Raw genomic sequence first — 25,425 nt, forward strand, 5'->3', positions numbered from 1 at the left:
ACCCAATACAGGAGCACCCAGATTCATAAAGCAAGTCCTTAGAGACTTACAAAGAGACTTAGACTCCCATACAATAATAATGGGAGACTTCAACACCCCAATGTTAACATTAGACAGTTCAACGAGACAGAAAGTTAACAAGGGTATCCAGGAATTGAACTCATCTCTGCACCAAGCAGACCTAATAGACATCTACAGAACTCTCCACCCCAAATCAACAGAATATACTTTCTACTCAGCACCACATCACACTTACTCCAAAATTGACCACATAATTGGAAGTAAAGCACTCCTCAGCAAATGTACAAGAACAGAAATTAAAACAAACTGTCTCTCAGACCACAGTGCAATCAAACTAGAACTCAGGACTAAGAAACTCAATCAAAACCACTCAACCACATGGAAACTGAATAACCTGCTCCTGAATAACTACTGGGTACATAAGGAAATGAAGGCAGAAATAAAGATGTTCTTTGAAACCAATGAGAACAAAGATACAACATACCAGAATCTCTGGGACACTTTTAAAGCAGTGTGTAGAGGGAAATTTATAGCACTAAATGCCCACAAGAGAAAGCAGGAAAGATCTAAAATTGACACTCTAACATCACAATTAAAAGAACTAGAGAAGCAAGAGCAAACACATTCAAAGACTAGCAGAAGGCAAGAAAAAACTAAGATCAGAGCAGAACTGAAGGAGATAGAGACCAAAAAAACCCTCCAAAAAATCAATTAATCCAGGAGCTCGTTTTTTGAAAAGATCAACAAAATTGATAGACCACTAGCAAGACTAATAAAGAAGAAAAGAGAGAAGAATCAAATAGACGCAATAAAAAATGATAAAGGGGATATCACCACCAACCCCACAGAAATACAAACTACCATCAGAGAATGCTATAAACACCTCTACGCAAATAAACTAGAAAATCTAGAAGAAATGGATAATTTCCTGGACACTTACACTCTCCCAAGACTAAACCAGGAAGAAGCTGAATCCCTGAATAGACCAATAGCAGGTTCTGAAATTGAGGCAATAATTAATAGCCTACCAACTAAAAAAAGTCCAGGACCAGACAGATTCACAGCTGAATTCTACCAGAGGTACAAGGAGGAGCTGGTACCATTCCTTCTGAAACTATTCCAATCAACAGAAAAAGAGGGAATCCTCCCTAACTCATTTTATGAGGCCAACATCATCCTGATACCAAAGTCTGGCAGAGACATAACAAAAAAAGAGAATTTTAGACCAATATCCCTGATGAACATCGATGCAAAAATCCTCAATAAAATACTGGCAAACCAGATCCAGCAGCACATCAAAAAGCTTATCCACCATGATCAAGTGGGCTTCATCCCTGGGATGCAAGGCTGGTTCAACATACGCAAATCAATAAATATAATCCAGCATATAAACAGAACCAAAGACAAAAACCATGTGATTATCTCAATAGATGCAGAAAAGGCTTTTGACAAAATTCAACAGCCCTTCATGCTAAAAATGCTCAATAAATTCTTTATTGATGGAACATATCTCAAAATAATAAGAGCTGTTTATGACAAACCCACAGCCAATATCATACTGAATGGGCAAAAACTAGAAAAATTCCCTTTGAAAACTGGCACAAGACAGGGATGCCCTCTCTCACCACTCCTATTCAACACAGTGTTGGAAGTTCTGGCTAGGGCAATCAGGCAAGAGAAAGAAATCAAGGGTATTCACTTAGGAAAAGAAGAAGTCAAATTGTCCCTGTTTGGAGATGACATGATTGTATATTTAGAAAATCCCATTGTCTCAGCCCAAAATCTCCTTTAGCTGATAAGAAACTCCAGCAAAGTCTCAGGATACAAAAATCAATGTGCAAAAATCACAAGCATTCTTATACACCAGTAACAGACAAACAGAGAGTCAAATCATGAATGAACTTCCATTCACAATTGCTTCAAAGAGAATAAAATACCTAGGAATCCAACTTACAAGGGATGTAAAGGACCTCTTCAAGGAGAACTACAAACCACTGTTCAGTGAAATAAAAGAGGACACAAACAAATGGAAGAACATTGCATGCTCATGGATAGGAAGAATCAATATTCTGAAAATGGCCATACTGCCCAAGGTAATTTATAGATTCAATGCCATCCCCATCAAGCTACCAATGAGTTTCTTCACAGAATTGGAAAAAAACTGCTGTAAAGTTCATATGGAACCCAAAAAGACCCTGCATTGCCAAGACAATCCTAAGTCAAAAGAACAAAGCTGGAGGCATCACGCTACCTGACTTCAAACTATACTACAAGGCTACAGTAACCAAAACAGCATGGTACTGGTACCAAAACAGAGATATAGACCAATAGAACAGAACAGAGTCCTCAGAAATAATACCACACATCTACAGCCATCTGATCTTTGACAAAGCTGAAAAAACAAGAAATGGGGAAAGGATTCCCTATTTAATAAATGGTGCTGGGAAAATTGGCTAGCCATAAGTAGAAAGCTGAAACTGGATCCTTTCCTTACTCCTTATATGAAAATTAATTCAAGATGGATTAGAGACTTAAATGTTAGACCTAATACCATAAAAACCCTAGAAGAAAACCTAGGTAATACCATTCAGGACATAGGCATGGGCAAGGACTTCATGTCTAAAACACCAAAAGCAATGGCAACAAAAGCCAAAATTGACAAATGGGATCTCATTAAACTAAAGAGCTTCTGCACAGCAAAAGAAACTACCATCTGAGTGAACAGGCAACCTACAGAATGGGAGAAAATTTTTGCAATCTACTCATCTGACAAAGGGCTAATATCCAGAACCTACAAAGAACTCAAACAAATTTACAAGAAAAAAACAAACAACCCCATCAAAAAGTGGGTAAAGGATATGAGCAGACATTTCTCAAAAGAAGACATTCATACAGCCAACAGACACATGAAAAAATGCTCATCATCACTGGCCATCAGAGAAATGCAAATCAAAACCACAATGAGATACCGTCTCACACCAGTTAGAATGGCGATCATTAAAAAGTCAGGAAACAACAGGTGCTGGAGAGGATGTGGAGAAATAGGAACACTTTTACACTGTTGGTGGGATTGTAAACTAGTTCAACCATTATGGAAAACAGTATGGCGATTCCTCAAGGATCTAGAACTAGAAGTACCATATGACCCAGCCATCCCATTACTGGGTATATACCCAAAGGATTATAAATCATGCTGCTATAAAGACACATGCACACGTATGTTTATTGTGGCACTATTCACAATAGCAAAGACTTGGAATCAACCCAAATGTCCATCAGTGACAGACTGGATTAAGAAAATGTGGCACATATACACCATGGAATACTATGCAGCCATAAAAAAGGATGAGTTTGTGTCCTTTTTAGGGACATGGATGCAGCTGGAAACCATCATTCTTAGCAAACTATCACAAGAACAGAAAACCAAACGCCGCACGTTCTCACTCATAGGTGGGAACTGAACAATGAGATCACCTGGACTCAGGAAAGGGAACATCACACACCGGGGCCTATCATGGGGAGGGGAGAAGGGGAAGGGATTGCATTGGGAGTCATACCTGATGTAAATGACGAGTTGATGGGTGCTGACGAGTTGATGGGTGCAGCACACCAACATGGCACAAGTATACATATGTAACAAACCTGCATGTTATGCACATATACCCTAGAACTGAAAGTATAATAATAATAATAATAATAAAAAGAAGAAGAAGAAAACTAACCAAAATCTGAATAGCCCACTATCTCAAAAATGACCAGTTAAACACCTTTCCAAAAAGCGTTATCCAGGTCCAGAGAGCTCCAATGATACATGCTATAAAACAATTTAGAAAGAAATAATACCAATAGTACAAAATCTCTTTTAGAAAGTTATGTGAAACCAATGTAACTGTGATACTAAAACCATTCAAAGGAATTGCAAGAGAATTACTACTAAAGATCTGTGTCACTCATTAATATACAGGCAAATAAACTTTGCCAATATTAGGGGGGAAAATCCATCTACACAAAGGATTAATACATTAAAAGGATAATTCATCATTCCTCGATGCAGTTTATCCCAGAAAAGCAAGATTATTTAAACAACTAAAAATGAATAAAATATATTTCAGTGTATCAACAGAATAAAGTAGAAGAAACACATGAGCATCTCAATATTTGATAAAATATATTCATAATGAAAACTCTGATAAATGAGGGTTACAAAGCTTTCTCAATCTGATTACAAGTCTCTCTGTAAAACCTTCAGTTAATGTATTTATTGGTGAAAAGTTACAAGTCTTGCCCTTAAATCAGAGTGAAGCAAAGACAGTCACACATCAAACTTCAGTTTTAAATAATACTCGAGGCCCAAAGCACTGCGATAAGGCAAGATACAGACGTTTTAAAAATATAAAGATCAGGCCGGGCGCGGTGGCTCAAGCCTGTAATCCCAGCACTTTGGGAGGCCGAGGCGGGCGGATCACGAGGTCAGGAGATCGAGACCATCCTGGCTAACATGGTGAAACCCCGTCTCTACTAAAAATACAAAAAACTAGCCGGGCGTGGTGGCGGGCGCCTGTAGTCCCAGCTACTCGGAGGCTGAGGCAGGAGAATGGCCTGAACCTGGGAGGCGGAGCTTGCAGTGAGCCGAGATCGCGCCACTGCACTCCAGCCTGGGTGACACAGCGTGAGACTCCGTCTCAAAAAAATAAAAAAAATAAATAAATAAATAAAGATCAAAAAGGAAGATGTATTTATAATATATAATTACATATGAATACAATTCTCATGAGACTAAATTAGAAGTTTCAGAATGAATATGTTAGTGTAGCAAAGCTTCAGGATACAAGCTCAATAAAAGTTAATCAAAATCATTTCTATATACTTGTCACAAACAATTGCAAATTTCATAGTCTTATAAACATGGTGCAATTAGAAAAAATAAGAAATCTATTTCCAAAGGAAAATAAAAAACTAAGGAACGGGCTCCAACCATGATGGGAATAACTCATCAGGCATCCTAACAAAATCACCTGTTTCAAAATTGAACAGAGAATACTTTGACACTATGCATGAGGATGTGGAGAGCCCAAAGAACTTCTTATATTTGTGATTTTCTTATCCTTCCCATCATTTTTTTTTACCATCACAACTATTGCAGTCATTATAATCAACATGATGAGCAATATATCATTATCATCATTGTAAACAACTATATTGTGGTTGAGATAAATAAAAGTTTAATAAATAATACTCAACATTATTAATACAAACGATATAACTGTCATCTGTGTTTGTTTGGATTGGCCATGAGAAAACACTCTAAAGCATGAACTTGACTGTAGGAATTTTATGTGGGAGGTGATTCTAGGAAGCAGGAATAAGGGTGTAAGGATGAAGAAAGAGAGGAGGAGGAAAAGTCAATGTCAGCATGTATTATTGAGATGGCAATAATGACTTCTTTCTGCTGGGCCCACAGAAAAATGTACAGAATACTTACAAAATTTCCCCTAGTTGGTCAGGAATCTGGTGTTTCACTAAGGTGGCTGAAGTTTGCTCCTAGAGAAGGAGTGCATGCCTTTCATTTTAAGACTTCTTTTAGGGTGTGCTAGGAAAAAGGCTGGTTGACCATCATAGATGTCAAAAACCCGGTCCTTGAATGCTTCTTTTGAAGTAAACACTTTTCTGGTGGAACTTGAAAATAAACATCTGAATGTGTTGTGCCCATTCTAAATAAATCCACATACTTCTTCCCCACACTTTCTTGTCTTTAAATGTCCAGTTTTACAGCATCTAGATCATTGACCAAGTATTCAAGTTATTTGCCACAACATAGGAATCTGTGTAGATTCCAACCTCTGACACTTCTCTCATACAAGGTGGAAAACCCGACATATTGTTTGCAAATATGCCCATGGGGCATGGGGACATTTACCATCCTCACAGTCTTTAGGTCTAAATCTAATAGGATTCTATATGAAACTGACTTTTAAAAAACACTTCAACTAACATATTGAAAATAGACTGAGGTTTGTTTGTTTTTTCCCTCCATCAGTCAGTTTTAGAAAATCCCTACGAGGCTATTAGTGTGTAGTGACTGAGAAATATTGGTGAAATAGATGTAGGTGACATGAGAATCTGGGATCCCTGTTCCCTTATTTACTTGTACTATCTGGACCTCCTCTAGCCAGCTCCCAGATTTACCATTTTGGTCATCAGATAGATTAAGCTTATACATATTTTTTGTGGCTCTAAAACACCCCATTTATGATAAACACAGTGAACTTCAATAACATAGCAACTTACTATTTCCTGGATGCATGCTCAAGGCTACAAGAGCCCAGTAGCCCATCGGAAGCTATAGCAGAACTATAGGTCTGCACTGCAAATCTCCTACTGATACTTGCCAGAGATTCCACATGTATGTAATCTACCAGGAATATCCTTAGTATCATTGTATTGAAATATCACAAGAACCAAAGACAAGGCATCTTGCACCACAACCTGGACCTGCTGCAGTGCACTTTTCACATTATCTTTTGGCAAAGGTGCCCTTGTTGTTATCAGATCATGTATCAGACCATGACAATCCTTTCATAAAGGTTTGTTTTCTAAAGTCATTCTGAGGTAACTATTTTAGGACAGGTTCCCCACCCCTGCCACCCCCAAAAATAGGAGCCTGAGACAAGAACTTAAGCACGAATATTTTAGGGAGCAGGAGTGAGGGAATGAAGACAGTGAGATGTTTCCTGCTGCAGGCGATAAGGCTTGATTTTTTAACACATCTGAGAAACAAAGAATGCCTCCAAGAATATCCATCAGAAAGACAAGAGGCTAGCTCCAGTTACTGCCTGGTTTCCTTAAATCCCCTGGCTATTTGATCCTATTTCTACAAAAATTCATAATGCACTATAAGAATAATGTTGATATCAGAAAAAAAAAAATCACTAGATCGTTAAGGCCTGATTAGAATACTGCAAAAGACTTTCTCTCATGACAAAGAAAAAGCTGAACAGCAGCATCTCTGAAATCAACAGATGCTGAGACTTTAGGCTGAACCAAGGCAGGGTGAAGGACAGTCATGCAGACAAGTACATACTAATAAATATGTTTCGTGTAGTGATCTCAAGCTTGCATTTGACTTATCAAATCATGCATCAAATTGTAAAATTATACAAGTAAACATATTGATAAATGTAGTGATCGATCACATGTGAGAAAGCCAGTGTGACATTTGATTACAAGTGATAATGAGATAAATATGCATCATGGGCGTTGGAATACACATTTTGGTCCTGGAGTCCTCGGTCGCAGCTGATAGCCATTATTATTTATTTTAACAACTTAAACTTTCTTCAACTAAATACATTAAATTACATTAAACTATATATGTAAAGTATAAGTCAGAAATCTTACATTGCTTCTGGATTCATAATGCAGACAGCTGCTGAGCACTGGCATTGGTTAATGTCATCATAAGGGATCCCCATACTAAGGCTCAATAATTGAGCTAAAATAACTGCAAGAGATTCCAGACTTATGGTTCTGGGGTGCTGAGAAAAAAAAATAGATATACACGTTTTGGGAGATTATTTTGTTTACTTGGAGAACAATGCAATTATTAAAGAGTCACATGATAAAATGGAATAGGGGCATCTGTTATCCCCAAAAGTGGCATCCATGTTGGCCTAATTCATTATAAATATAAGAAAATTATGAAAAATAAAATCTGAAGTTTTACTAGTATGTAAATAGATGACTCATTTGGTGGTCTCAAAGAAAAAAATATTGCCCCAGGAATTTGTTAGTTATGTCTAACAACAATTACAGTCATATTTATATTCACAAAAGATAATATTTAAAGATAAATGCATAGAAAAACATAGTGTCAAGTTATGAAATTTGGTCATTACCAGAGGCTGGGAAGGGTAGTACAAAGTGGGGGATAAAGTTGAGATGGTTTAACGGTAGAAAAACTCAATTAAATAGAATAAGGTCTAGTATTTCTAGGACAATAGTGTTACTTCAGTTAACATCACTTACTGTATGTGTTGAAATATCTGAGTGGAATTGGAATGCTCCTAACACAAAGAAACGATAAAGGCTTGAGGCGATGGATATTCCAATTATCCTAATTTAATCATTACACATTGTATGCCTGTCCAAAACATCACATCTCCCCAATAAAAACATGTAACTACTGTGTACCCATAATACAATTAAAAATTTAAAAGTTGATTCTTCAAAGATAATATTTTATATAACCATTTCATACATGTATTTATAAACTCATAAGTTAACCCATTGAATTAATTAATATTATGGTAATAATGACTGATAATAAGAATTCTGACTTTTCAATTGTTTCAATTTTATTGGGAAAACTAAAATACCTTTATAATTTCTCTTTTTGTAAGAGTAAGATGTTTATTATAGTGCATTTTGATCACACTATAACACGAATTTTGGGAAAAATTCACATCTCCTGCTACCCCTTCAAACATATCTAATAACATTTTGATGAATATACTTCATGATAGGTTTCTAGGTATACATTTTGGTTTCTTCTGTTTGCCTCTGTAAGTCAATTTTCCATCATTTTCTACCTTGCCCTCTACCCCAAAAAGATGACACAAATGGATTATGTCAGAGGGATGCTTTGCCCTCAAGTTTTGTCTTGATTAATTCTAATGGAGAGAAGAGAACGAGATGTGAATGAAACTGAAGTATTTATTACATCATTGCAATGATGCTTATGTCTCTTTGAACCCTTGACGGGAGGTCTACCTGCTGTCTGTGACTCTGACAAAATGACTCCCTTCCCTCCATCAACACTTGGTACCAATTAAAGTTCTTTAATACTTGCATGGAGGTACTGTAAAGGCTCTACATTTTGCATGACATGAATAAATACTCCATTTATCAAATTTCCACATTTTAATGTTTCATCTGCTTTCAGAGAGACAGTGTTAGGAAGAAGAAGAAGGAGGACAAGGAGGAGAAGGAAGAAAGGAATGAAAAGGAGAAGGAAAAGAAGAAGGAGAAGAAGGGGGAAAAGGAGAGAGAATGATTCTACAGGGAATAAATTAAAGGATTCAGCTAAATTTCAAAAGGCTAAATACTGTAGTAGTATATTAATACTGGTACTGTTATTTTAAACCACCTTGTTTTTGAGATATTATAGAAAAGGCTTATTGACCAATAAATGCATCTTTATACTTTTCTCTTTTTCTCCTGTTTCCTGTCATCTCTTATAATTCACTAAGATGGAGACAACAACATCCAATGATTTCACTTTAGGCATTTGTATAAAAGCAGGGTTCTTTTTTTCCTTCATGTTCAGTTGCTCTTGCCTTCCCTGTATTCTTACTAGTACACATAGTTGGATCGTTCCATTTATTGTATTTCCTTTCAAAGACACTTTCAAATGTCTTTGATCATTATAGGATCAAAGACATGGTTTTACATTTGAGATGACATTTCTTCACATTTTGTTTGTGATCATCTCGCTTTGGATTTCTCTTAATCAGTTTGGCCTGCCACAACAAAATGCCAAAGAAGACTTGATGGTTTAATCAAGAGAAATTTATTTCCTTGCAGTTCTGTGGAATTTCGCAGTTCTAGAAGTCTAAGATCAGGGTGCTGGCAGGGTTAGTTGGCATCTGCTGAAAACTTTTTGGCTTGTACTAGAGTGCCTTCTTGCTGGCCTTTCCTCTATGTGCACATGGGGAGCCTTATCTCTGGTGTCTCTTCCTCCTCTTCTATGGACAGCAGTCCTATTGAATTAGAGCCCCACCTCCCGCCCCCTCCACCATGACCTATTTACCCTTCATTACCTCTTTTCAGGTCCTGTCTCTGAATATAGTCACATTGGAGGTTAAGGCTTCAACATATGAATTCAGGGGGGACACAGTTCAGTCCAGACTAGCATAGAAAGTTTTTTAAAGCTATGGAAAGCAGTAAGAGAATTTCCTACAGACCCTTGTTATTATTATCTCTAATTTGAAAGCCAAGTGACAATAAAGCAAAACTATATTTAACACTGAATTTTAAAAAAATGTATATTTAGGGACAAAAAATTTCAACAAAGCAGACAATCTTCTTTTGGTGAGTATACCTGTTTAGAACCATAGTTTTCAAATAATAACAGCAACAAGCCTTTATTAGGCTGCTTATATGCCAATCACCAGACTGAGAAATTTGTAAACAGGTGGGTATTTGTTGAGACTGTTTTTTTGCATAACATGTGAGTATTCTCTATAATGTGCATTCCATATAAGTTTTTTTAAAAAAAACACTCTTGTCTCTAATTTTATGTGTCAACATTCTATCTATGCCTTTTTTTTTTCTTTAATGAACACATGTTATGTTTTGTTCAACTCATTATTTAGTCAAGGAACTAGTAAGATGTTCACACCAATTCAAAGAGTGTATTAGTCTGCTCTCATGCTGCTAGTAAAGACATACCCAAGACTGGGTAATTTATAAAGAAAAAGCGGTTTAATGGACTCACAGTTTCATGGTTTCACATGGCTGGGGAAGCATCACAATCATGGTGGAAGAGGAAAGAAGAGTAAAAGCACATCCTACATGGTGGCAGGCCAGAGAATGTGTGCATGGGATCTCCCCTTTGGGAAAGACTCACCCCCATGATTCAATTTTCTCACTGGTTCCCTCCCATGACACATGGGAATTACAGGAGCTACAATTCAAGATGAGATTTGGGTGGGGACACAGCCAAACCATATCAAAGAACATTTGAGAATCTAGGAGTATATTAATAAACATGTTAGGATAGAGTTGTAGGTTTTAGATACAAAACTGATTAGTGTTTTAGAGAATAATAAATAATATGTGGGTTATCTGGTCCACCAGAGAGAAATTATTTGCATCTCTACCAAACAAAAATCTGCACATTAATCTCTGCCACCAAATAATTGCAAACAGCCCAGTCAATTGAAAGTCAAGCCCAGAATAGCATTGAAAGAGCACTCAATAATCTCTTTTGCCTATATTCAAAGCTTTTCACTGTTTGCACTCTATTTCAGTAGATTTTTAGTATATACCTACTATATGTTCAGGATCATTATATAATGCTGCTAAGATTTTGTTTCATCTTAAGTAATAGAAACCAAATACATATGGATTTCTATTTAAAGAATATTTTGCTGCTTTATATTAATATTGATACATAAATTGACCTATGGTTGTTATTTTTTGGTCTGTCTCTTACACTTTAGGGGTTAAAATTCCTGTGGTTTTACAAATGGGTTTGAAACTTGTAGAGAAAATGTAATCCAATGATCTTTGCCTTTTACAGCTGAAATTAAAACATTTTTATCTCTTTTGATTATTGTCCTTTGGAATTATTTAAAAGCTTGTTTTGTGTGGTGCTTTCATACCTTTTAAATAATGTTTTGGATTTGATACAGTTTCATATACATATCAATGTGTGTATATATATTTATGTGTATTTCTGTACACATTATACACATTCATGTACATATAATTTATGTATACTTATGTGAAAACACATATATACACATGTATTGGGAAAGTGTATGTGTGTACTTGTGTGTACGCATGTGTGTGTGTGTCACATGACCCTATATAACTACTACTTTGTACTAGATACAAAATACTTTCATCACTCAGGAGGTTCTTTTCAGCAAGTTTCCAGGCATTACCTCCCCATAAAATATAATCTTTATTTTGATCTCACTACAGTGGTTTATCTTTACTTGCACTTTAGCTTCATAAAAATGGCACTATTAAGTATTATTTTATTTCTGGCTAGTTTTTCTAAAAATATAGTTTTGGAAATTCATTAATTTTGAGTGTAACTGTACTTCTTTTAATTTCTGCATAGTGCACTACAGGATATGGATATTCCACAATATGTTTACGTATTTGAAGGATAAAATGCTTCAATATTGTTGATACTAATCTCCCTGAAATTGATCTAAAGTTTCCATAAAAAGCAATAACAATCAAACAGTTTTGTTGAAATTGACAAGCTGATTTTAAAATGGAAATGCAGAGGACTTGGAATACCTGAAACAGTCTTAAAGAATAACAGACTAGTAGGGTTTACACTACCATTTTCGATGTTTCACTATTAAGGTAGAGTCATTATGACAACATGATGTTGGTGAAAGGACATACAAAACACCAATGGTCATAAAAAGATTCCAGAAAGAGGCCAGCAATATGGCAAGTTGATCTCTATAACAAAGGCACAACTGTATTTCTTTGGAGGAAAACTAATCTTTTAAATAAATTGTTATGAAGCAATTACCTATCCAATGTGAGGTAACTGATTCTGTCCCCCATTTTACACCAAACACATTTCTTTAATGTGGGTTATACATCTACAATTGAAAGGCAAATCAATCAGGCTTGTGTTAGAGGATAGAATAGCTTCATGATCTTAGAATGGGCAAACATTTCTTGAAGGTGTCTCTTTTTACATTAAGTTTGTTGAGAGTATTCAATCTTTCTTTTTTTGTCATGAGTAGGTTCTAAATTTAACAAATGTATCTTTCTGTATATATTTTTTAATAAAGTAGATTATAATGATTGATTTTCAAATATAAAATTCATCTTGTATTCCTAGAATAATATATATGTGTTCACCATGTCGTCCATTTTGATATATTGCAGAATTCTTTTTGTTAACATAAATCTCAAATCATAAAACAAGGTGAGAATTAGTCCCTCCTTTTGTATTATCTAAAGTAACTTATTACAAGCATTAAATATTTTGGAGCCAATTTTATGGAAATCATGTGGGTCTAGAATTTTTGTTTGTTTTGGAGGAAAGTGTTTTAATTATAGACTCAACTATGCCAATGGTTCAATGGTGATTCAGATTTACTTTTCTATTTACTTGAGAAAATTTATTATTCATAAAATTTTATCCATATTTATTGCCATTAATTGGTTGAGGATATGCCATCTTATATGTACAATACGTGTCCCTTTATTCAACTAATATTTGGATAATTTGTTTTTTCAGTTTTTTTGAAATAAGATACCTGTTTTGGTAGATTGTTATAAATTGTACATATCAAAAATATTAGTTTGATCTTTGATGATTTTCTTCATTATATTTTGTATTTCATTGATAGCCAATATTATCCTTAAAACTTATTTCCTACTTTCTAGCGTCTCTTAGCTTAACTCACCATCTATATGCTTTTTGGAGGTGGAATTAGATAATCTACATTCAAACTAACTTTATTTTTATTTATACATTAAAGCTATAAATGCATTACCTCTCAGTTCTGCCTTTTTGGGATCCCATAAGTTTAGATATGCTATATTTTTAATGCCACTTAGCTCAAAATGAGTTATCTCATTATTTTATTTGCCAATCTTTTGAGATTTTTAAGTGATATTTCTATTATTTGATTCTCATTTAAATCCACAATTGTCAGACACTTTTCTCTGTAAGATTTCAATCATTTAATATTTACTGATACTGCCTTATTTCTCACCATATTATTTGTTTTGGTAAATACTCTATATTAGTATTATGTTGCTCTTTGGTATAATATTTTAGAAATATATACTTTGATGAAATGAAAAATTACATTGCTGAGGTAGGTTGTTTTTTTCCATTCTTAAATACAATTATGGATCTCTTTTTCCTTTATTCTCTCACATTTGCTGTATATATTTTGAAGCAATGTAATTAGACGCATACAACATTATGATTGCTATCTTCCCCTTCAAAAGTTCATCATAATTACATATTCCTCTTTATTTCTTCTAGAACATCCTGCCTTAAGACTACTGCTATGGACTAAATTGTGTCCCTCCCACTCCAAATTCATATATTGAAACAGTGACCCCTAACATGACTATATCTAAAGATACATAATTGTCTAATTGTACCCCTTGAATATATATGATGTTTGTCAATTAAATATTTTAAGTTCAGGCACAGTGGCTCATGCCTGTAATCCCAGCACTTTGGGAGGCCGAGGTGGGCGGATCACAAGGTCAGGAGATCGAGACCATCCTGGCTAACATGGTGAAACCCCGTCTCTACTAAAAATACAAAAAATTAGCCAGGCATAGTGCCGGGCACCTGTAGTCCCAGCTACTCAGGAGGCTGAGGCAGGAGAATCGCTTGAACCCGGGAGGCAGAGGTTGCAGTGAGCCGAGATCGCGCCACTGCACTCCAGCCTGAGCAACAGAAGCGAGATCTGTCTCAAAAAAAAAGAAAAAAAAAATTTAAGTGAAAAATCATATGCTGATTATTCTTTCTTGTTTGTACTCAACCAAAAACCAGTTGTGTTGTGGTTTCACATACAAACTTTTAGGAAGGAGCAGCATCAGAAGTATACAGACTCCAAATTGCAATCTATAGCCCTGCAGTATTGGGTAGAAAGGGTGGTGGGAATTTAAACATCAAAAGGCAGAACTTCAACTATTTTCTTCAACATCTCACTTCTGTGGACATTGGCTATAGCTGATTTTTCCAGTGAAATGGGCAGGCAAAATAACTGTGGAGAATAAGAAAGAATACTGGAAAAGCTTTCTTCCAATTGTAGTCACTAAAGAGACCATTCTTCTCTGCCCATGAGGCATAAACTGTCCAGTAAACTATGGCATTTTCTTCTTCCTGGTAGCTAGCCTGTCTTTAATTTAAAAATTTTGTTGTTATTTTTGAGACAGGGTCTTGCTCTGTTGCCCAGGCTGGAGTGCAGTGGTGAAATCCTAGTTCCCTGTAGCCTTGAACTCCTAGGCTCAAGTGATTTTCCTACCTCAGCTCGGACTATAGGAGCCTTCCACCATGCCTGGCTAATATTTGTATTTTTAAAAATTATTGTAGAAATGAGTTCTTACTATGTTGCCCATGCTGGAATCCTGCCCTGTAGAGAAAATCAGTTCTGCTCTCCTCTTTGTTAATCAATGAAGGCCTTACACTCTCCATGGGAGAGTCTTACGATTTCTTACTATGGCATGTGATGAAATAAACAAGTCAAATTCCAGCATTTGAGACCAGATTACTCACTTGACCATAAGTATAAGCCACATTCTCCAAACTTGTTTATAAATATTGAAGATCAATTTTTGTTGGAGCATTTTCTTCATATGTTGTTGGCCACTTGTATGTCTTCTTTTGAGAAGTGTCTGTTCATGTTTTTTGTTCATTTTTTAATGGGGTTATTTGTTTTTTGCTTGTTCAATTGTTTCACTACCTTATAGATTCTGGATATTAGGCCTTTGTCAGATATATAATTTGTGCATGTTTTCTCCCTTTCTGTAGGCTGTCTGTTTACTCTGTTGATATTTCTTGTTGTGCAGAAGCTCTTTTGTTTAATTACATCTCACTTGTAAATTTTTGCTTTTGTTGCAATTGTTTTTGAGGGCTTAGTCATATTTTATTTGGCAAGGCCAAAGTCCAGAATGGTGGTTCCTAGGTCTTCTTCTAGAATCCTTGTGGTCTGAAGAGTTACATTTAAATATTTAATCCATCTTGAGTTAACTTTTGTATATGGTGAAAGGAAGGCATCTAGTTTTATTCTTCTGTGTGGTTAAGCAGCTAATCATTACAAAAATGCAAATCAAAACTCAATGAAACACCATCTCACACCAGTCAGAATGGTTCTTATTACAATATAAAAACAACAGACGCTGATGAGGCTATGAAGAAAACGGACTGCTTATACACTGTTAGGGGGAACTGGAATTAGTTCAGAAACTGTGGAAAGCAGTTTGGAGAGTTCTCAAATAACTTAAAACAGAACTACCATTCAGTCCAGCAATACTACTACTGGGTATATATACAAAAGAAAATAAATCAATCCCAGCACTTTGGGACGCCAAGGCAGGTGGATCACCTGAGGTCAGGAGTTGGAGACCAGCCTAGCCAACGTGGCGAAACCCCGTCTCTACTAAAAACACGAAAATTAGCTGGGCTTGATGGTGAGTGCCTGTAATCCCAGCTACTTGGGAGACAGGCTGGAGAATTGCTTGAACCTGGGGAAGTGGAGGTTGCAGTGAACTGAGATAGCATTATTGTACTCCAGCCTGGGTAACAGAGAGAGACTCTGTCTCAAAAAAAATAAAGTAAAAAAAAAGACAGAAAGAAAGAAAATAAAATCATTCTACCAAAAAGTCACTGGCACTTACATGTTTATCACAGCATTATTTACAATAACGAAGACATGGAATCAACCTAAGTGTCCATAAATGGTGGATTGGATAAAGAAAATGTAGTACATATAAACTATGGAATACTACGCAGCCATAAAAAAAATCATATCCTTTGCAGCAACATGGATGCAGCTAGAGACTATTATTCTAAGTGAATTAACTTAGGAACAGAAAACCAAATACTGCCTGTTCTCACTCATAAGTGGGAGTTAAACATTGGGTCCACTTAGACGTGACGATAGTAACACTAGAAACCAGGAACTACCTGGGGTTGGAGGAAGGGTTGAAAAACTAACTAGTGGGTACTATGCTTGGTACCTGGGTGATAGAATCAATCATATATGAAACCTTAGCATCTTGCAATATACCCAGGTAACAAATTTGTACATGTATGCCCTAAATCTAAAATAGAAGTTGAAATTATTTTTATCTCCATTTAATTGATTCATCTCTTTATTGCTTCACTTAGCTTCACTTCATTCGTTCATTGCCTCTGTGAAACTCCAGTAGATATTGTACACTCACACAACAAAAAGGCAAGTTCTGTTTGTCAGAATAGTGATAGTATTATGAAATAACAGCAAAAAATATCAGTTTTGAATACACTAACATTCTCTAAGATAATTAATGTCAATTAGGACATTTGGTTCTGTTTTATTCTTTACTTATACCCTATGAAGCATTTTAAGGCGACTGATACTTTCAAATGTTTTATTTAAATCTGGTTCATAATTATGTTCGGTATATAATTAGGAAAACATACAAAATCTAAGTTTTAGCCAAAGTTAATTATTAAATATTAAGATTATGAAAACTTGAAGAGCACTTTACAGTAAAAGTAAACTAGTTCACTACCTTAACTTTCTAGAAAGGATATCTTGAACTCATGATAGGAAATTGAAAAATTTTTATATGTAGTGAATTCAATGAGCACTTCTTATAGTTTAAACATTTCTATCAGCAACAGTGACAAAGACACTTAAAACAATGCAAATTTTAATATACATAAAAGTTAACTATGAAAATGCATAACTGTATACTAATTTATGTAGCATACTTTCTTTCTTTCCTTTTTTTTTTTTTTTTTTTTTTTTTGAGACAGAGTCTCGCTCTGTCGCCCAGGCTGGAGTGCAGTGGGGTGATCTCGGCTGGCTGCAAGCTCCGCCTCCCGAGTTCACTCCATTCTCCTGCCTCAGCCTCTGGAGTAGCTGGGACTACAGGCGCCTGGCACCACGCCTGGCTAATTTTTATTTTTTATTTTTTAGTAGAGAAGGGGTTTCACTGTGTTAGCCAGGATGGTCTCCATCTCCTCACCTGGTGATCTGCCTGCCTCGGCCTCCCAAGCATACTTTCTATACATAACCATACCATACCAGAAGAACGCCTCCTGCATAGTTTGCATCACACATCTTCCCTTGAAAGGTGGCACCAACATAATTTGACTTTTCTCTGTAACTTAAGTTTAAAAAGGGATCATAATCACATAATTTTGTAAAAATTAATATGAATTTTTATAAGACAAATTTTACATTTATGATATCATTAATATTTCTATCTAACATTAATGTAGCATAGCATAAGATGTGACTAAATCTTTCTACTTCTTTTAAAAACAATAAAATAGATTTTAAGAACAAATAATGAAAAGTGTATTTTCATATGGATTTCTGTAACATAACAAAGATTTATTTTATGTAGATTTTAAAAAACTAAAACAGAAAAACTGAAGGAAAAAACAAAAAATAATAAAAATAAATAAAATTCCTTAAAAGTAAAAAGCTAAAGTAATGCAACTGGTTAATGAGCAGAATCACTCTATGGACAAAAGTCTCTAGTTATTCAGACAAAATTAGCCTTCCAGAGACATGAAAAAGGCATGTTATATTTAGGGGACAGAAGATAAAAAGTAAAATGTTTAAAACTCCATGTATAATCTTTAAAACTCTCTCTCTGTCTCTCTCTCTATATATATATATGTAGATAGATAGATAGATATACCTATATACGCACATATATATATCTTCTGAATATTGATAAAAGAAAAACAGAGTCTATTAAATAGGAAGTTTAATGTACTAAAACCTTAAGCACAAGGCAGATATATTAGAGATATTAAAACATAGTGTTTCAATTTCTTTGCTTACTTCTTAATTTATAACAACAAATCATAACAAGAAGGCTGAATTACTGTATTGAGAGAATTCAGATGTTTCTCTGAATAGATATTGTGAAAATTTTATGCATTGTGTGAGATATTCAAGAAGGTGGTATACACTCTTGGGAAAGAAGTAATATGGGAACAAGATTGACGAGTGAGTTTTAACTTCAAACCAATAAACACATTGATATCAGTAATTCTGTTATAAATACCATGTTGTGAAAAATATTTAAATGGTGTATGTAAGGAAAAAATAGGTTTTTAAATATACATTTATCAACTGTCAGATACTGGGTCAAATTGCATGTATTTTCTTCAGGTAAACTTTATATAATGTCAAGATATGCTTACACAAGTAAAAATGCCACATCATGAGGACGTAAAACAAGATAAGATCTTTTCCATCTTAAAAATGTGTGTAATAACTCTTTAGCATCTCCAGTGGTTGCAATTTTATTTTCATCTATCCAAAGCTCCAATGAAGACAGAATAACTGTAATATTAAGTGAAACAAAAATCTAAAATAGAAAACACAAAAATATGTTTGAACATCACAGTTTTTAAAAATTAGATATATATGTTTGAAAACAAATTTATGACAAATATTAAGCAACTAAACTGTAAGCCTGCATTTGATCTTTTAAAGTATATTAGTAAGTTTAAAATGTTACTAATAATAAAAGTAATACTTGAGATTTTATAATGCTTGCATTTAAGGAAGCCTCATACCCTCTGTTTTATGTAATTTAAGTCTTACAGTAACCAAATTAGGTGCATACAATTATTATTATTCCTACTTCAGATAAGTAGAATTTAAAATAAAACTTAATTTCCCTGACACTACACAACATGCGGATTCATGTAGTGTCATAAGGAGGTATAGAAATTGTTTTAGTAACACAAGAAGTGCGAAAGTACTAAGAAGCAAACACTTACAGCATTCGTCAATCCAATCAACTGGAAAATCTTTTGAGTGACAACAGTTGTACCAGACCCCATATGATTATACTGTAAAACATAATTATCTTTTAGATATGAATATATATTGTTTAACGTTTAATGATTGTTATTGTTTCATTTAAAATTCAGTTTGGTGAAGTAAGAAATTATTTAAATTACAAACATGTTAGTTTTAGACATTATTTTCTTATACAAATGATACGTTATATGCTCAGTAAAAAAACTGAAAAATATGAATTGGAATTTATATTTTTCCATAGAAATTTAAAAATTGTAAACATTATAAAAAAGGTATAATTCTACTATCAATAAAATAATTATAATAATTATTAAAAGAAAGTTTCAGCTCTAAACTGTAATGTTTAGATGTGTTTATAGGAGTCATAGCACATTTTTGAAGATACAATTCACATAAAAGTAAAGGAACTTAAAAGATATACCATACAAACAACAATAATAAGAGAGCTAGGATTTATATCAGGAAGATATAAAAGTTATAAACATGTATACATCCAAAAACAGAGCCAGAGAATTACACAAAGTAAAAAACAACAGAATTGAAGGGAGAAATAGAAAATTCAACAGTCATATTTAAAGACTTAAGTAAACAGCTTTCAATAATAGAATACCTGGGCCAAAAATTAACAGAGATATTGAAGACTATAACAAAATTATAAGGCAATAAATATCTATAGTACATTTCACTATAAAACAGCAAAATATGCATTCTTTTTAAGTGCCCATGGAACATGATCCAGAAATAGAGTGTAGAAAAATGAAAATGATTCAGAATGTCCATAACAATTTTAAATAAGAACAGAGTTGGAGGACCCACATATCTCAATTTCAAAACTAACTATAAACTACAGTAACCAAGGCAATTTGTTACTGACCTTTTGTTAGATTTACAGATCAGTGAAATTGAGTGCCCATAAATAGATTCTAACATTTATAGTTAATTAATATTTCAAGAAGAATCCAAGAAAATCAAATGGAGAAATATTAAGTTTTCAAAATTAAAAACTTTATGCTTCAAATGACACCATCAAGAAAACAAAAAGACTACCTTCAGACATAGTAAAAATATTTGCAAAATATTATATCCCATAAAGATCTAGTATATAGAATATATAAAGAACACTTACAACTAAACAACAAAGAGGCAACCTAATTAAAACATGTGCAAATAATGTGAATAGACATATCTCCAAATAAAATATGCAAATGAATAATACACAAATGCAAATATTCTCAACTTCATTGCATATTAGGGAAATGTAAACCAAAACCACAATGAGAAACAAATTCACATCCATTAGAATCACTGTAATTCAAAAGACACACAATAACAAGTGTTGGTGAGGATGTGAAGAAATTGGAATTCTTATGCATACAGATGGAAATATACAATGGAGCAATCATTTTTGAAGACAGTTTGTCAAACGTGAAATGGAGTTATCTTATAATCCAACAATTTGCAGTTCTCATTCTTCACACCTACCCAATACGAATTAAAATGCATGGCCACACAAAAACTTGTACACAAATGTTTACAGCAATGTTATTCATAATAGCTTAAAAGTGGAAAAAGTGAAATGTCCATCAGCTAATGAATAGGTAATCAAATTGTGATACAATAGGATAATATTTTACAGTAAGAAGAAATACAGTACTAATCTATGCCATAACATGTATAAACTTAAAAATCACTAAGGTAAATGAAAAAATAAAGTCATAAATCATTACATATTGTATGATACCATTTAAATGAAATGTGCAAAACAGAAAAATCTGTACAGTCAGAAAATAAATTAGTGATTGCTTGGCCTATGGTACAGGAAAGTAGAGGCAGAGGGATTGGGAGTAATCGCTAATGGATACAAAGTCTTTTTGTAAGGTGATGAATATTCTAAAATTAGATTATTGTTATTATTGTTTGCACAAATCTGTACATATACTAAAAACCATGGAATTTTACATTTCAAATGGTTTAACATCATAAAATGTAAATTACATTTCAATAAAGCTTTTTAAAAACAACATCAAAAAAAGGAGTTAGAACTTCCAAATCTTCTCCTCTTTTCAAGGAGATCAGTGGTACATCTCTCCACTGTAAGTAGGTTAGAGTAAAGGGCCTTTTGAAAGGGAACAACTCCTGAAAAGAGAGAGATTAAATGTAATATTTTAATGTACCCAATTAACACTCCAACCACATATTTTATTAATAGTGCTTTTCCCCCACAACAAAAATATGAAGATATAGAGTTTACCCAAAGAAGGAGCAGAGCTCTCCCCACTTGAAAATCCCATGCATCTAAACAGTTTTCAACTTTGATTTTAACAAGTAAATATTGAAATATAATTATAACAGTTACAATTTTTTTTAAAAGAAAAGGATGTAAGGCCTCGAATGGGGTGACTTATGCTAAAGTTTCATGTCAATAAACTAAAACCTAAATTGTTTACTTGAAATATCTGACCTTTCAAGAATCAGGGGAGAGATAATAGCCAAGCAGGCCAGTTTTCAAAAAAACAGAACATTCTCAGTAACCAATCAAAAGGGGCCCAGTTAACCTAAGTTAGCATAATAAGAAAGTCCTCTCTGCTTTAACCCATATAAAGAATGTAGCCTGATGCTAACAAATCTGTTTTTGCACTATTGCTGTTTCCTCATTTCTGATAAATTTACCTAACACAGCTTATGTCTACTGGGTGCTGCCTGGTTCACAAATTATATTTAAAATCAGTTAGATCTTTGAAACTCAGCTTGTTAGGATTCTGCTCTTTGACAGTCTTTGAAGATAGTATCGAAGGAGCCTTGTGGCTATCCCTGTAACCCATGAGGTATGCAAGTGAGGTGACTGCTGGCTCCTTTAGACTTCTCTGTCTTCCTCACCAAACCCAGAATTTGTCAGTAAGTTCCTCTTGAATTTCAGCTCTACTCTCTTAGTTGAGTTCCCTGATACTTTTGGCTTTCCAGTTCAAGGTCCTTTTGTGCTGTAGCAAAGCATATGACCTTTGGGTGTTTTGTGGTGATCCATCACACAGAAAAGGGCTGCAGCTTTAGAGGTAAAGGATAGCTGCTGCCACATTCACAGGGATTTTGTTTCTCTCCTTCTTGTTTCTTGTCTTATATGCAAAGGTAAGGAAAATCATTGACTAGATTGGTCAAAGGAATCTCAGAGATGAGCCACAACTTGAATGATGAGCATGGATCAAACACTTAAAAGCTGTTAAAGTGTCTGCCACCTAAAACTAAGATTCCTGTGTTAGGATAAGTTGGTGACAGAATGGGTTTGCTTGACACTAGTGTACTTGCCACTTGCCAGCATCAAGAAAAATTTCCATTCAGTGAAGAATACTATAAAATATCATACAACACAACAGTGTAGCACTATCATCTTGGGCTTTGTTTTCTCAGCTCCAAGAAACCCAAGACACAATACAAGAATGGAATCTTTACGTTCTAAAGCATCCAGTACTCTATCTTCTGGTATACCTGCTTCTCTTATGCTCAAAATGTATGTTCCTGGAAGCTGTAAATATCTGCCAAAAAAAATGGCAAGACCTTACTAAAGATAATTTAGAATTGCAATGGCTTTTATGAAGAATGCTACAATTGCACAAAATCATCCATCTAAGAGGTGCACATGAAAATAAGCACTCCCAAATTAGGCATAGAGAATGGTACATCTATTTTCATTGATATGAAGTAGTTTCTATAAGACCTCAGGATTCTAAAACAACTTCACTAAAATATTCATTACAAAAGACTGTAAGACTGATGAAACCCCTATTGTCCTTCTCTTTCCTCCTCTGCCTACTAACCTTTTCACTTAGTTGGCTTCCCTCCTCAAGGAACAAAATAAAGGTAGATAAATGCCTTGTAAAGTTAGGCCTTCAAATCAATCAGACGTGCTTCTTTAACCACCTTTATATCTTGGTCAAGAGCTTGAGCTCATAGCAGTGGTTAAAGGCATCGCTGTTCTAGAAAATCCCAAGAAACCATCCCCAAAGTATTTTCTTAAAAAAAAAAAAAAGTGGAAGGACTGCAAGTCAATTTTATAAATAGAAAAAGAATGAACCAGGCTCTGACTATAAGGTAAGATTAAAAGCACTATTTTTAAAACATTCTGGTCTATGCATGTTGAGTCCAGACACAGAAAATGCTTTTTCTGCCCTCCGTGTTAATAGGTTTAACTCCGAATTCAGTAATCTAGTTAAAAAACACAAACTGTGTTGGGAAGACACTGATACAACCAAAATATGCCTTTATGGCACAATGACTAACTCTAGTCAGTTATTTTGAGACCTTTTCATAAGAAAAAGTTGCATCAAATCTCCATGTATAGGGAATCCTCCGTCCATGCGCCAGGACTAAAATTATAGAAACTCTTACGTTAGAGAAAAGGCATTGGCTTAAATCTACATAGCAAGCCTTGTATTTATGTTTAAGATGCTTTTCACAATCATGTTGTCTTAATGGACTTTTACCCCCACCCTTATTTATTTCAGCAAATGATAGTATTTAGGTCTGAAGTCTGCATTCTGTGCCTTTTAAATGTCAATTCTTTACCTTATCATACTTAAATACCATTCCTTTAGAAATGCAAAATGAGGCCAGGCGCGGTGGCTCACGCCTGTAATCCCAGCACTTTGGGAGGCCGAGATGGGCGGATCACGAGGTCAGGAGATCGAGACCATCCTGACTAACACGGTGAAACCCCGTCTCTACTAAAAATACAAAAATTGGCTGGGCGCGGTGGCGGGCGCCTGTAGCCCCAGCTACACGGGAGGCTGAGGCAGGAGAATGGCGTGAACCCGGGAGGCGGAGCTTGCAGTGAGTGGAGATAGCAGCCACTCCACTCCAGCCTGGGCAACAGAGCAAGACTCCGTCTCAAAAAAACAACAACAAAAAAAAGAAATGCAAAATGAGGGTAGCCATCTGTAGATGGTTATTAAGAAAAGGAATGAATAAAATGGACATTAATTGGGTTAAAACAAAACAAAAGTCTTAATGTAACATTATCAAGGGATGGATGGGCCAAAGGGACACCTTGGCAACTTCCCTAACATTAAAGAGTGTTAAACAAGTCTGCCCTATTTATCCATTGGGAGAATTTTTCAAGCTAGAAGGCAGAGATTACAATGAGAAACCTGACTTGTAACCACTTGAGGCAATGGTCAGGTAGGTTAATCAAGATAAAGACTGGCAAAAGGACAAGGGTCCTTTGGTTCAACTCACCGATAGGGACTCAAAGTCTTTTGCATAAGAGTAGGTAAAAGGGTCAGGGCAAAAGAAGTTTCCCGACTCCTTGATATGGGAGTCTCATGTGCTGTGGTGCCAAAATCTATCGGTAAAGCCCTTACTTGGGCTACAATTTGATTGAGAGAACATAAAAATATAAGGATTGATAGGTTGCAAACTAGTGAATTTCTATTTGAGGGACATAAGTCTGCCAAGTCACATTTCCTCAGACTAAGGAAAGTCTATACAGCCCATAATGTCCAACAATGGACGTAGAAATAGCCTCGTCAGAGAAATAGTTTGATACAGAAGTGAAATGGAAATTTGGAAGATTTGTTGTCTAAAAAGGAAGAGGGCGGGGACAATTGGAAAAGTGGCAAATAAAAAATCTTAAAAGTCTGTTTTAGCCATCTGGGTGAATAATCTTGTTCCATTAGCTAGAAATATAATTCTGATCCAGATTTGCATGTGCTTTTATGAACTAGTGAATTTCGTGTGTCACTGCATCAGGCACATGGCTAAAATTTTAAACTAAATACTGCAGGATCTGCTTCTGTGTATGTTGATGTATGCCTTGTAATATATATGTATGTTTGTATGTAATGTATACAGGGTATTTTTCTATCTTCAAATGGTATTGCCAACATTAATATATGCTAAGGATCTCTATTTAATTAACTTGAAGAAAATAAGTGTTTATATAAATGAAATATTTCTAAAACTGCTAGAAATATGGGAATGAACTCAAATGCTTTTCATGTTCACTTGTTTGTGGATAACTTCAATGAATGAAAAGTTAGCTAAACCGTGCTGGTTTATTTAAAATAGACAAGTCTTTGGAGTTGTCGGCATGTTCTACCTAGGTTTCCTAATATAATAAGCTCAT

General features: G+C 34.8%; 1 protein-coding gene across 1 annotated transcript in view; it reads right to left on the reverse strand.

Moving 5' to 3' along the window:
- ADAM2 (ADAM metallopeptidase domain 2) overlaps positions 1-25,425 on the reverse strand; it is a 114,336-nt gene that overhangs the window by 45,440 nt on the left and 43,471 nt on the right. The window contains exons 8-11 of the mRNA XM_025394445.1: positions 19,268-19,339; positions 18,683-18,849; positions 17,547-17,628; positions 7,420-7,556 (exon numbers count right to left, since the gene is read on the reverse strand). Coding sequence (XP_025250230.1) covers positions 7,420-7,556; positions 17,547-17,628; positions 18,683-18,849; positions 19,268-19,339 — 458 coding nt within the window. The remainder of the gene's footprint in view (positions 1-7,419; positions 7,557-17,546; positions 17,629-18,682; positions 18,850-19,267; positions 19,340-25,425) is intronic.

The sequence above is a fragment of the Theropithecus gelada genome, chromosome 8, assembly GCF_003255815.1.
Source record: "Theropithecus gelada isolate Dixy chromosome 8, Tgel_1.0, whole genome shotgun sequence".
NCBI lineage: Eukaryota > Metazoa > Chordata > Mammalia > Primates > Cercopithecidae > Theropithecus > Theropithecus gelada.